The sequence below is a fragment of the Nelumbo nucifera genome, chromosome 1, assembly GCF_055504915.1.
Source record: "Nelumbo nucifera cultivar China Antique chromosome 1, China Antique-T2T, whole genome shotgun sequence".
Classification (NCBI taxonomy): Eukaryota; Viridiplantae; Streptophyta; class Magnoliopsida; order Proteales; family Nelumbonaceae; genus Nelumbo; species Nelumbo nucifera.
In genome coordinates, this window is record NC_142649.1 from 202,595,764 (window position 1) to 202,608,793 (window position 13,030).

At 41.7% G+C, this 13,030-nt stretch overlaps 1 protein-coding gene across 1 annotated transcript; it reads left to right on the top strand.

Annotated features, from left to right (window-relative positions):
- The first annotated feature begins 7,936 nt into the window (after positions 1-7,936).
- On the top strand, positions 7,937-9,910 carry LOC148804366 (uncharacterized). Its single transcript, XM_088886860.1, has 3 exons — positions 7,937-7,990; positions 8,083-8,966; positions 9,120-9,910. Exons 2-3 carry the CDS (start codon positions 8,106-8,108, stop codon positions 9,774-9,776), a joined length of 1,518 nt encoding a protein of 505 aa, XP_088742986.1. The 5' UTR covers positions 7,937-7,990; positions 8,083-8,105; the 3' UTR covers positions 9,777-9,910.
- The last annotated feature ends 3,120 nt before the right edge of the window (positions 9,911-13,030 follow it).

The window sequence follows — 13,030 nt, forward strand, 5'->3', positions numbered from 1 at the left end:
GCCCAAGCAGAACCAAGCTGGATTGATCCACTCGCGAGCTTCCTGCTACATGGAACCCTCCCCGCAGACCGCAACGCCGCCAGAAGGGTAGAGCGCCAGGCAGCCAAGTATGTCATGATAAACGGACGGCTGTTCCGAAAATCCTACACGCTCCCCTACCTGCGTTGCCTGCGACCTTCCGAAGCCGAGCTCGTACTCCGTGATACTCATGAGGGGTTGTGCGGTGGGCACTTGGGGGGTAGGGCCCTCTCTTAGAAAGCACTACGACAGGGGTACTATTGGCCAACAAAGAAAGCATACGTCGTCAGGCTGGTCAGGAAGTGCGAGAAGTGCCAAAAGCACGTCAACATCCACCACCAGCCCGCCGCCGACCTCAGGTACCTCACCAGCTCATGGCCTTTCGCACAATGGGGTATCGACCTACTCGGGCCATTCCCGCCAGCAACAGGAGGAAGGACGTTCCTAGTAGTGGCAGTAGACTACTTCACCAAGTGGGTTGAAGCTGGAACTCTCGTAACCATCACAACTCGAAACATCCAGAACTTCTTCTAGAACAACATAGTATGCCGCTTCGGGCTACCTCGGATGCTGATCTCCGACAATGGCAAGCAGTTCGAGGACATCAAATTCCAAGAGTGGTGCCAAGACATTGGGATCCGGCAAAACTTTACGTCAGTTGCGCACCCACAAGCAAACGGTGAGGCAGAAGTCACGAACAAAGCTATCCTCTGCGGACTGAAAGCCATGCTAGACCGAGCTAAGGGGTTATGGCTAGACCTGAGCCCATCGTTGGCAAACTCGGGCCAAACTGGAAGGACCCTACCGAGGAAAGAGAGTACTCGGGGGAGCATATGAGCTCAAGACCTTGGAGGGCAAACAGATACCCCGGGCATGGAACATCGTCAAATTAAGACGATTTTACCTATAAATGATCAAACTAAGCAGGCCTTGAGCCACTAACAGAGCCTAAGGGCCAAAGTGCCAAGCTAACAAAGACTTTGGCACCGTAAGGGCCAGAATACCGAGCTAAAGAGGACTTCAACACCTCATCAACAAAGGCAATCTGCACATTAATGGATCCCGAGGTGCATAGCCCAGTGCCCAATTCAGCCATGTTAACTAACCCGGGCGGAGAACAGATCGGGCACATAGCCTTACTACGTTACTTCACCTCGGGGCCTAAGTCTAGCAATTCGGCAACATAGTCAGCTCGGCGAAAAAAAAAAGAAAAAAGAAAATAAACTGCCCAACACTTTGCCAATAAAGGGGAACTATTCATTGCAAAATAAACTTGTTTACACTTCATCAAAAAAACAAAAAGCAAAAACACAAACGAGCTCACTAGCTCGGAGGTACATCTTCCTTACCTTTAGAAGGGACTTCGACAATACCCAAAGGTCCCGCTTCATCTTCGGAATCTGCGTCATCATCAGCTGCAGCAGCCATTTTCGGAGTGATGCGCGAAGTGGTTATGGTACTCGAGCTTGGGGTACATGTTCCTTATCATCCATCGGCTCAACTTGAAACCCCTTCTGTACGAGCCCACCATCATGTCGTCAAAGCGTGGCGAGGCAATATAATCATTAACAACCTTCACATTCGCCTCCTCGACGGCCTGAGAGAAGATCTCTGTCTTCTCCCTGATATCATCCTGAAGGTACTCGACCTGATGCTCCAGGTCCAACTTCAGGTCCGCCATGTGCCTCACCACCATTCCTAAGGTCTCTTTGTCCCTCCGAGACCTCGTTAGCTCGGCTCGCGCAGCACGGGAAGCCGCTTCGGTAGCTTGTGCTCGCTTCAAGCCCCTCTCCGCCTGGATTGCCAAAGCGTGGATAGAGGAGTTCACCTGCCAGAACGAGAACAAATCAGCTCGGTAAAAAAAAAAAAATCGGGGGGGACAAACACTACTTCGACTTACCACCATGGCGTGAGAGGCAGCCCGAGCGCCTATTAGATTTGTAGGAAGATCGGCCCACGCCGTGACCTCCTCGGGGCAAATGGCCTTCTTGCTTTTTCGGAGAGCGTAGCTCGGCGTCAGCACACTCCCAACCTCATTGTGACTTCCCGAGCCTGAAGGCACCAGCCCGTGTATAATCAGTGCTGGCATAGGGGACCCCTGCCGCTTCCTGAACTAGAGGGGGCACCTCGGGCTCACCAGGGGGCTCCATTCTTGGTGCCTTGGGCTACGCAACCCGGGAAGGATCAACGCGGACCCGCTTAGCAGCTTGTTTCCTCCTTTTCATACCATTGAATAGACTCACACCTCAAACTGGCCTGAATAAGCTTGTCCTCCGTCAGGTAGACTTCGCATTTATGCCCGAGCCGGGCCCAGTCCTTGAGGCCCTTCACCGTATCTTCGTCTAATGCGACACTGAGGTCAGGAACGGCCAACCCTCACTCAGTAGGAAATGGACACCCCGTAGCACTTCGAACCACGAAGTAGTCCCGCTTCCATGCCGGGACCTTATTTTGGAGATCGTGTAAGAGCTTGAAGCTCAGACGAGGTGACAAGTGGTACGCCCTCCTACGCCCGGGCAGGGGACCCGCTTGTTTCTTAAGCACGAGAATAGTGGAAAAAATTTCCAGGTCCGAAGGAAGGCAGTGTTCACAGCAAAGGGAGATGGTCCCGACAAGGTTACGGATAGAGTTCGGGTGAAGCTGACCTATAGTGACGCCGAAGTGGTTCATGACCTCGACGATGAGAGGGTAGAAATGAAGGCGCAGCACGACAACAAGCTGCTCCCGGAATATCACGATCTCATCCGGACCGTGCTCCCAAGGGAAGTCGCCCGAGGGTAAAATGTAAGTATACTCCTCGGGCAAGTTGTACTGGGCGATAAGGGACCAAAGCCTCTCGGGCGTCATAGTGGAAGGTCCGAACTTGTCTGGCACCCGACCTCGATGGGAGGTGGATGCCAAACTACCCGAGGTAACTCGGCCTATGGGCTCAAACTCGAGCTCTTCCTCGGGCCCCGCCTTAGACTCACTAAGGCTGTCGGGGGCAGCAGCTCGGTTCGTAGAACCAGCATCAGACCCCCTAGAAGACTATCTAAACTACCCGAGCTAGACATCAAAACAAAGAGAAGGCTGAGGACTCACTAGGAAAAGCTACCAGACTACGAAAAGTGACGCGAGTTGATAGCCTGAGACACGAGCTCAAGGAACGAATGCTGAAGGATAGCGAAGGAAAGTGACCAGGGCCCCCCCACTATTTATAGCCACTGTACTCGTGCATGAACGGCCAAGATCAGAACCATCGAACGGCTCCCCACGAAATTGGCTGCGCATCCCCCGAGGAGAAGTCAGGTTGGCGAGCATTTCTTGATGTTCAAAAATTTGAAATCATTTACCCGCGTGAGCTGTAGGCAACCCGGGATTGACCCCTGGTCGAACCAAGCTGACCCTGATCGAGCCAAAAACACAAGAAGGTCAGTCTGAAGAAGCTCCAAAACAAGGCCAAAGCGTCGCAAGGCAAATCCACCCGTCATCCCATGAACTCTCCATGCCGGGTCAGGACCTCGTGCACGGGGAGTAGGGGCAATTGATGGAGGAAGATTTGGCCCGACCCCTTGGCCACGCGACACGTGGAAGCAACCGAGAGTGACCTGGCAGAAGCGCCAGCTCGGCACGACAGCAGGCCCATAACCCGAGCTCTTTGAAAGGGAGTCCCGAGCTCCCCCAAGAAAGGAACCAGCGACCTGAGATCCCCTAGGAAGAACCGGAGCTCTACCTTGGAGGTCCAGAGCCTTATAAGGAGCGCAAACGGCAAAAACCCGAGTTGACCCACCCGGGGCAGTTCGGGCCACACTTCTATCCGAACTCAAGACTTCACCTCGCACTCCACTTCGGCTCCAAGTCGCCTGACTGAACAATCGTACCTAACGCCCAGGAAGCCCGAACACGTAGGCGGCACGCCTGACTGATTAGAGGTCCGACACATGACAGCCGCCCACCAACGGCCACCTGCCACCGCCATCTCAGACGTAACAGAGATGACCCTGACAAGAACAGTGGCGGCTATGACACCCGAACTGGCAACTGGTAGAGGCTATGACACCCGAACTGGCGTCCGACAGAAATGATGACACCTGATTTGGCGGAGGTTATGATGCCCGATATGGTAGAGGTATGGGAGTGAGTGTACAGGGCGATTATAAAAGGCCCCCATCTCCCAAAGAAGGAGGTATGTGATTCTTGCTCTTCCTAATCTTAAAGTTCCTCATTTCCCTTGCCTTCTGAAAAGCACTAACTTGAGCTTCGGAGTGTTCCAACCGGGTTCCTCCCCGGAAGTCCCCATTTTCCTCCTTGTTTCAGGCACCTCCAGTTTCATTAGAGGCGAGGTCACCGACAGTTAGGACCGACCAGATTGTGCACCATCAATAATAATAATAATAATAATAATAATAATAATAGTAATAAAAATAATAATAATAATAATAGAAATAATAATAATAATAATAATAATAATAATAATAATAATAATAATAATAATAATAATAATAATAATAATAATGATAATAAAATATTATTTTCATAATGATAAATATGACTAAAATAATTATTATTATTTATGAAATCAACAATAATATTGTTATTGTTATTAAAATAGTAATAATTAGTTACTATTTTATTTATTTATTTATTATTTTATTAGATTATTAATATTTAATTGTTTAATTATTTAATATTTTTCTATTATCATTATTTTTAACTATTATTATTGTTTTAATTATTCAATAATAATAATTAAGTATTTTATCATTTAATTATTTATATTAAAATAATAATATATTATTATTTAATTATTACCATTATTTTTATTAATTTCTCAATATTAACTTTATTTTAAAAATGATTATTAATATCAATTATATAAGGGCACAGAACCCCAAGGTACAACACATGAGAACACTCTACATTCTAGTATCAAAAACACCACCCTAGGGACATAACCCCAATGCCTCTAACACCTTTCCATGACCACAAGTTGCCAAAACCCTCGGTCTTACATTCATCTCCTTGCAGCAACAAAGTCCATATTTACAATGTTACATGTAACCATATTAAGGCAGGTTTACCACTTAACCCTGCCCTTTGACATCCATAGTAATTACAAATTAGGTGTATCAAAGAGAGTGGTTTATTTGGTGGGAGAAGATCCTCTTAAAACAAAAGAAATCATCTTCTTCACAACTTTTGGTGGAGTTCGGGCTACCATTCGGACAACGCCCGTTCGAGAAGCTTTTACAGTCTTGCATTGGGAATATCTCCCTACTCATGTGCTTTATTTCATGGGAAGTTATTCCCGAAGCAAAGGTTGAAAGAGGTTGTTGGGACGGTGTGAGCACGGGCTTGCCTTGACCGAAGCCAATCTCCTTTTGGTGAGTAGTGACAACCAAACCACTGCATCCAAGTGAATATGGTATTTGACCCTCTCCTTGTTACATCCATATCAAATCATAAATCTCGTTCAAGATGATGAAAGCAAGATTGGAACACCACTATCCCTGCCAGAGATTCTTGGGGTTTTAGGCGGTGTTCGGAACTGCTTAAATCTCGTGGACAAGACTGTTTTGGTCCCGTCCATGGGATTTTGTTGCGTTCGGCTGGGTGTGGATGGGACTGGTCCTGTCCACACCCCTATATAGCGTGGACAGGTCCCTTTCAAACCCTAATTTCTCATCCACGGTAAAACCTTGTGGTTGGGGACCATCCACACTTGATTTTTGATCCCCTACTTCACACATTCCCTGAAAGGCTACTCTATTGTCTATTTCACATTTTAATATTTTTGTCAATAAAATATTAATTATTTTACTTAATTTTTTATTTTTTTAAATTTTAATGTTTTATCAATAAGATTATATTTAAAATATTTAAAATTTTAATTATTTTACTATTGTTCTTATAAAAAAAATCATATTTATTGGTTAATATTAATGCATTAATGCATTTTTCAATATATTTATCATATAAAATGCAAAAATTAGAATTTATGATTAACTATGTAGATCAAGGTTTTTGAACCGCCGTTGACCCGAACGGTCGTTCCGTTCCGCCCGGGAAATGTCCAGGCAAGCAGTTCCATTTTACCCCAAACCCGTTTTTTTGCTAAAAACCATTGAAAAAGTCAACAACCAGTGGGTGTGGGCTGGTCTAGTCCACACAGTTTGTCCATAGTTTAGAACAGTTGTGGATTGTGGTGTGATGTGGATTGGTCTCTGCCACAAAGTCTCTGCCACAGGATGGGGGCTGCAATTTTAGATTTCTGAGGTGGAATACAGTCCACTTATCCCTAGATTATTCAAGATGATGCGGCAAATTTTTATTGAAGGGTCAATGTAAAAGATTGACCCAAGGGGTGATAGAATGCGGATTCACTTGAATGCATCTCCCTACAAGATCAAAACTGACATAGATTCCCGTAAGCTGGCCTAACCCAACATCCTAAGCAACCGACAAATAAGGGGATTCACATCCAACCCTTTGCTTTTTAGTCAATGGATAGCTCTCTTTAGATAGGACTGTCAAGGGGTCATGTCTATCCGATGTACCTGAACAGATCGAACCGATTATAATGGGGTCTGGTTCCATGGTTATGGTTTTGTCCCAGTTAATAATTGGGTCGGTTCTGGCACTTGCCTGTCCTGAACCAATTCAGACCCGAAACTGATTATTTGATTGAAATTTGAATATATAACATTTTCTTAATTTTTTTTATAATTTCTATCATGTTTTATGTTTGAAATGATAAATTTGATAAATAATATCTAAAAGATATTTAATTTATTAACATATGTATAATTAATGAAATATTTTTCTATCAGTTTTGTTAAGGTTATAATATCAAAATTTAAAATTTTAAGTTGTTATTAAATAAAAGCATATATAATCTTTAGTAGAGGTGTCAACGGTATTCGGAAATCTGATTTTGAATTTGATATTCGACATAATCGAATCGAATTTGGATAATTCGAATATCTAATCGATCGAATTCAGATATCATATTCTTATCGAATAGTTAATCGGATTTAAATTCGGATATTGCCTGATTCGATTCGATAAATATCCGAATTCGACTGATTATTTAATTCTTATATATAATATATAAAATATTTTACATAATTTATATATAATAATTAAGTTATATAAATAATTTATATATTTATATATTTTATATCAATAAAATATTTATTAATTATCTAAAATAATCAATTAATCAAATTCAAATCGAATAGAATATTTGAATATTTAATTGGATTTGAATTTGGATATTAATTTTCAATATCCGTCGCAAATCGGATCGAATTCAGATATTGGATTTTCTAATCGGAGTCAAATTCGGATATTACCTGATCCAATTCGAATTCGATCCGTTTACACCCCTAGTCTTCACTATAACTGTCCAGAATATTAACCGGGACGATTCTGGTTCCACTTAGATCCAGACCCGACCCGACCCGACCCGATCTTCAAAAAGAGCTATCAGCTTTGGTCGGTGTGGAGCGTTAGTAACCGCCATAAAAAGGCAGCCGTTAGTTGTTGTGATTGTCAAATGTACTCTCCAAACAGACGAATACTGAATCAGCTTTTGTCGGTTCACCGGTTTTCTTATTTCTTATTGTTACCGCTTCTACTAATAATCTCTGTATCTGTTACTCTGTTAGTTAAGTCGGTTAAGAATTCCATTCGAGCAGCCGTTTCTACTAATAATTAAACCTACTCCAACTCCAACATTTTAGCCTTCCTTTTCGGTTGGCCGGCTGTCTTATTTCCTATTCTTGTCGTTTCAATCACAATCTCTGTATCTGTTACTCGGTTAATTAAGTTGGTTAACAGAGTTCCATTCCAGCACACGTTATTACTCCAAGTAGGATTCTTGTTTTATAAATAGTAAATAGAATCTGCCTCTCACTCTCACTCTCATTCGCATACATACAGCATCATCAACACTACACTTCGTCCGATTCAACACCGAGAAATCATTACGGTAAGTCTCTTCTCCCTTCCTTTGTTTCTCTTTCTCTTTATTCATTTTCTGTTCCATTACACTGATTTCTCTTCTCTTCTGTTTATCTGCAGTGCGTGAGTCTGCAACAAACAAAATGGCTATGGTGTTATCTATTCTTTCCTTCCTTTCCATCTTTTCCTTCACTGTTTCCTTCGGTCAATTAGATGATTACAAGTGGCCTGGACCTGAATATTCCGTTGTGGGAGATCCTGGTATGAGAAATTCCAACCTTAGATTGGCCATAGACTCATGGAACTACTGTAACAAGGTTGGATCTGAAGCTCCTAAGATGGGGAGCCCGGCTGCAGCTGATTGCTTTGATGTCCATCCTAAGACATTCTCTGTTCGGCATAGAGTCACAGAAGCCGATAACAGATTAAGTGTTGGAAAGCCTTTTCCTAGTTCATTCAGGGGACAAGATTTGTCTCATCTTAATGACCCAGATTTGTATGCTGTTCAGAAGGAACTGTATCTTGGTTCCAAGTGTGAGGTACATGGGAACGACCTGAGGTTTATTTCTGACTATTATCAGTTTTGGATGATTACTCTTAGAAATGGTAACCTAGACACACATGCTGGATTGTGCCCCAGTAAAGGCAGGAAGGTCGGTCCCTTTGAACATTCAGAAGATGGATTCTCATGTTTTGGAAAGGGGTGTATGAATCAGCCACTTATGTTCCATAACTATACCAGCTTGCAAACTGTTGGAAAGGAGAATTTTCTTAGAGGGAGTTTCTTTGGCACCTATGACTTGGATGTTGATTTTGGTAAAGGAGTAACACGTAACATTTCCTACAACTCTGTATCATGGGAAAAGAAGCTTGGAGAGGACAAGAGTTGGGCTTTTCATCACTTTTTGAGGACATCAGACAAATACCCATCACTAAAGCTCACCCTGAAATCTGATAGTGCTGGTGGAAAATTTGGCTATGGTACCAGAGGAATGACTAAGGATGTAAGTGTCAATGTGCTGGCTTCTTTCTTTATATTTTTTCTATAATTAATTTCTGATTTCTGATCATATTGATTATTTGATCATATAATTTGCAATGATATTTTTTAGTTAGTTAAGAGTTTTAACTTCTTTTGGTTTGTTCTGATATTGCAGCTTACAATTTCACCAGACTTTGAAGTGATTTTCACACTTAATGTGCTCAAGGGAGGAGGTGCAAATAGCCAATTCAACTTGCTAGAGATGAGAAGCTGTTGGCGGAACGATGGTCTTAGATGCGAAGGCAATAGTAGAATTGATGTAAATCGATACTTCAGAATGATCCTCAGTCCAAACACAACTGCACTGTGTAGCCCTACCAACTTAAAAGCATGTCCTCCGTATCACATTACTCGTGGTGGTTCCTCTCCCATATATCGTAATGACACAGCAAACTTTCCATATGAGGCTTACCATAGTTACTGTGCACCTAGCAATGCTGAACACCTTCAAGAGCTATACCAACTATGCGACCCTTACAGCAATCCAATGCCACAGGAGATTATTAAGATACTACCTCATCCGGTTTGGGAATCATATGGGTTCCCAAAGAAGCAAGGAGATGGATGGATCGGTGATTCAAGGAAGTGGAAGCTAAAGGCTGGACAATTGGCATTCACATTACCTTTCTGTCAGGATCCAGGGACTGTGCCTATAGATAGGTCTTGGGACTCTATTGGCGTTGGTACAGAGGTTTTCATGAACCCTGATCAAGTTGTAGAATGGACTATCAGTGACTTTGATATCCTGATGCATCCAAGGCCACATGATTAGTAGTTTTTCCTTTTCTTCTATTGTTTTTTGTACATGGTCTAAGGACCAAGTTATAAGTTTGGCAAATGTATGAAGCTTTGAAATTTGATTTTTCTGGTTCGATTCAATTCAATCATTTTATTTATTTGGCTGTTTATGAGGAATTTGAAAAGCAATCAGAAAGTTTTGTCCATTGTTTTAATTATATGATTGCTAGCTACCCATATAAAATCTTCAAATGGTTTTCCAATGTCAGCCTGGTTTGCTTCTTATGGATTGGTCTGGCTTCTTGTGGTCTAGAGAAAAAAAAAAAGAACCAAAGAAAGAAATAATTAGGAAAAGAGATTTACTTAGGTTTGGTTCAGTGGTTTACAATGGTGGTAATATAATTATATCAATGCTAGATATTTCTGGTTCATACATGCTTCCTCCCCCCCTTCCTCTCCTTTTTTTTTCACTAATTTGGGTTAACATAATGTGCTCTGAGAACTTATAAGTAACCCTGCTTAAGATAATGGGTAAACTGCAGTTTACTCAAAATGATGAACTCAAGAGTAATCCATTTATTGTAAGCACGACACTGGATTTAGCTGCAGTTTACTTCAGAGTTGGCAGATTTAGCTGAAGCAGAGGAATCAGCTGTTAACCCTGCTCAAGTATATAACGATTCTTGCTGGCCATTCACTGGTGTGCTGTTAATGAGCACTTTCGAAAATAAGAATGAGATAGCTGTTTTGCAAGGTGGGATCTGGAACTACGTTTCTGAACTAAACGAGTTCTTGATTGCTGGCCTGATCTGGAACTCTAGTGGGGAGACCTGCTTTTCTTGGTGACCTACGTCACCTATTGTAAGGTGACTAGCTTCTCTTCACCAACTTACTCGTGTCACTGCTTCCTGCTTGTTGCTTCTTCTTCTGCTCACTTCCTCTTCCCAATCAGATCTAACTAGGATCCCAATCCTCCTTCGCCTTTGTGAACTTGTTGGCCTAGTGGAGGAACTCCTCCATAGAAGATGGAGGGTTCAACTCTACTTTCCAGCAGAAGTCGGGGTGGCAGACGCCATTGACCGCTGCTGTGAGCTAAATTATCAAGTCGAGATTTAGAATCTAGAGGCGCTCCAAGCTGCTATTGTTGTTGCTGCTGAGGTTGTTGCTGTTATGGTTGTTGTTGCTTCAGAGACAGGAATGGAGATTTTCATGGGGACGGGAACGGAGAGAGGCTCCCCGTCCCTGCCCCGCCCTGTTGCCATTCCTACTCGTGAAACATCATTATTGGCGGTTACACAGCTTTTATCGCAGCCATCAAGTTCATTTCATCCCGAGTTAAGACCCTTCATGTGAATTCTTTAACTTATAATGTTTATTTTCAATCAGGAAAAAAATGCAATATTTGTGGATACTAAGGACTGGTTTAAGAGGGCTGAGCTAAAGATAAGCATTGATTCAACCAAGTTAATTCAGTTGCATATTGACAACTGACTTAACTGCGAAGTCAAAGAATGACAATATTCACAACGTGTTCTGAATAACAGATTCAAAGAGGATGAGGAGGGTGGACAGCCCTGCCCTTCAACTGGTTGATAAACCGACAATTTGGTTCTTTTGATTTTTTCACCAAAGCATAGCATTATGATCCAACTAAAACATATGCACGGGAATGCAAATGAAAAATATGCAAATTCTTGTTTAATTTTGTTATGGGTTTTGCTTTATTCTACTTCAGGTTTTGATTTATTTCATTTATACTGCAATCAAATAAGATAAACTGAAATTTAAAACAAAAATATTTCAGAATTTACACTACCATAATTTTGCATCAGTGCAAATTTATTTGCATTGCAACCAAATACAGGCTTTGTCTCATAGGCAGTGCAAATTTTGCATCCAAAAAATTGATGTAAAATTCATACCACCTTCCTCTGATCTTAATTATCTTACATGAATTGAGGATCGCATCTTGCTTCCCACCTCACTGTCATGTATTTGCAGCAATGCAATTAAGCAAACTCACGAGCTTCACTAAGAAAAGAATCCAATTCATTATTTATAAGATCACATAGAATCAAGATTTTAATTCTTGAGATATTTGGTGGATTACAACTAAATTAAATTGGCCTTGTCTCATAGGATGTTCAAATGTTATAAAAAGCACATCCTAGATCACACTTTTCACTGCAAATTCATCCATGGCAACTCCCAAGTTCAATGTTATGTTCTTCGTTTTCTTTGTTCTCCTAAGTCTTTCTGCGCTTTATGAGTGTAAGTCCAAGCTCTTGCATATGGTCTTTCATCTATTTCTTTTTTTTTTTTTCTATTAGTTGAGTTCTTTATGTTCAACAACATTCTTACATTACTGTTGTGTGGTGAACCGGAAACAGGTAGAAAAGATGGCAAAAAAGAGGAGCAAATTTGGAGAATGGATCCCATGGAGATGAATGAGGGTGGTATAAAGCTAAACATTCCGCCATGTATTCCGATGCGATGTAACCCTAATAACGAAAAATGCTAGTGCTGCGTAACAGATCCCCGTGGAACATGTTGGATCAACAAAAATGATTGTATACGACTTTGCCCTCCGCCTTCACCTCAGGCTCTGCCATTTCCATGATAATTTTGCTTTTCTCATGTCTTTTTGCTCATCTCTGTATCAACCCAACCTTGTCAATGCTAATAAGGTCTAAAATAATGGAGTGCTACATTATGTTTTCTTGTCCTGATGGGGTTTTAGTACTCCAGCTAGCTTTCAGATAATAGCATAAATAATCGATTTAACAGTTAAATTATATCGTCTTCTCGGGTTTTGTTATAGTTCTTTCTCTCTTTGTATATATTATAGGATTGTGGTGGTTTTTAACCCTTTATCGTAGAAAATAATGTATCAAAATCTATAGTGCATTCACTGTTATTCTTTCTTTATTTAACATAAAAAATAATCAATGAAAAGTAATTGGGTTGTCTGCATCCTTTTGAAGCCCCCAATAAAATATGGACGCGACAACTTTCGAAAGACCTAGCAATTGGGTTGTCTGCAGAGGAGTGTCAATTGGACTGGATATGGTCCAAATGTCCAATCTGATCCAGTCCAATGTGAATCCATTATAAATGGATTAGGTCCAATCCAATTAATGTTTTGGACCAATTTGGACCGATCCAATTCAATGTCTGGACCGTTCAATCTGTTCAAATTCATTCTAATTTAAATTGGTTTCAAGTTCAACCCAAACCCGGTCTATTGACACATATATTCTTATCTTATATCGATGGACTAGATATTGG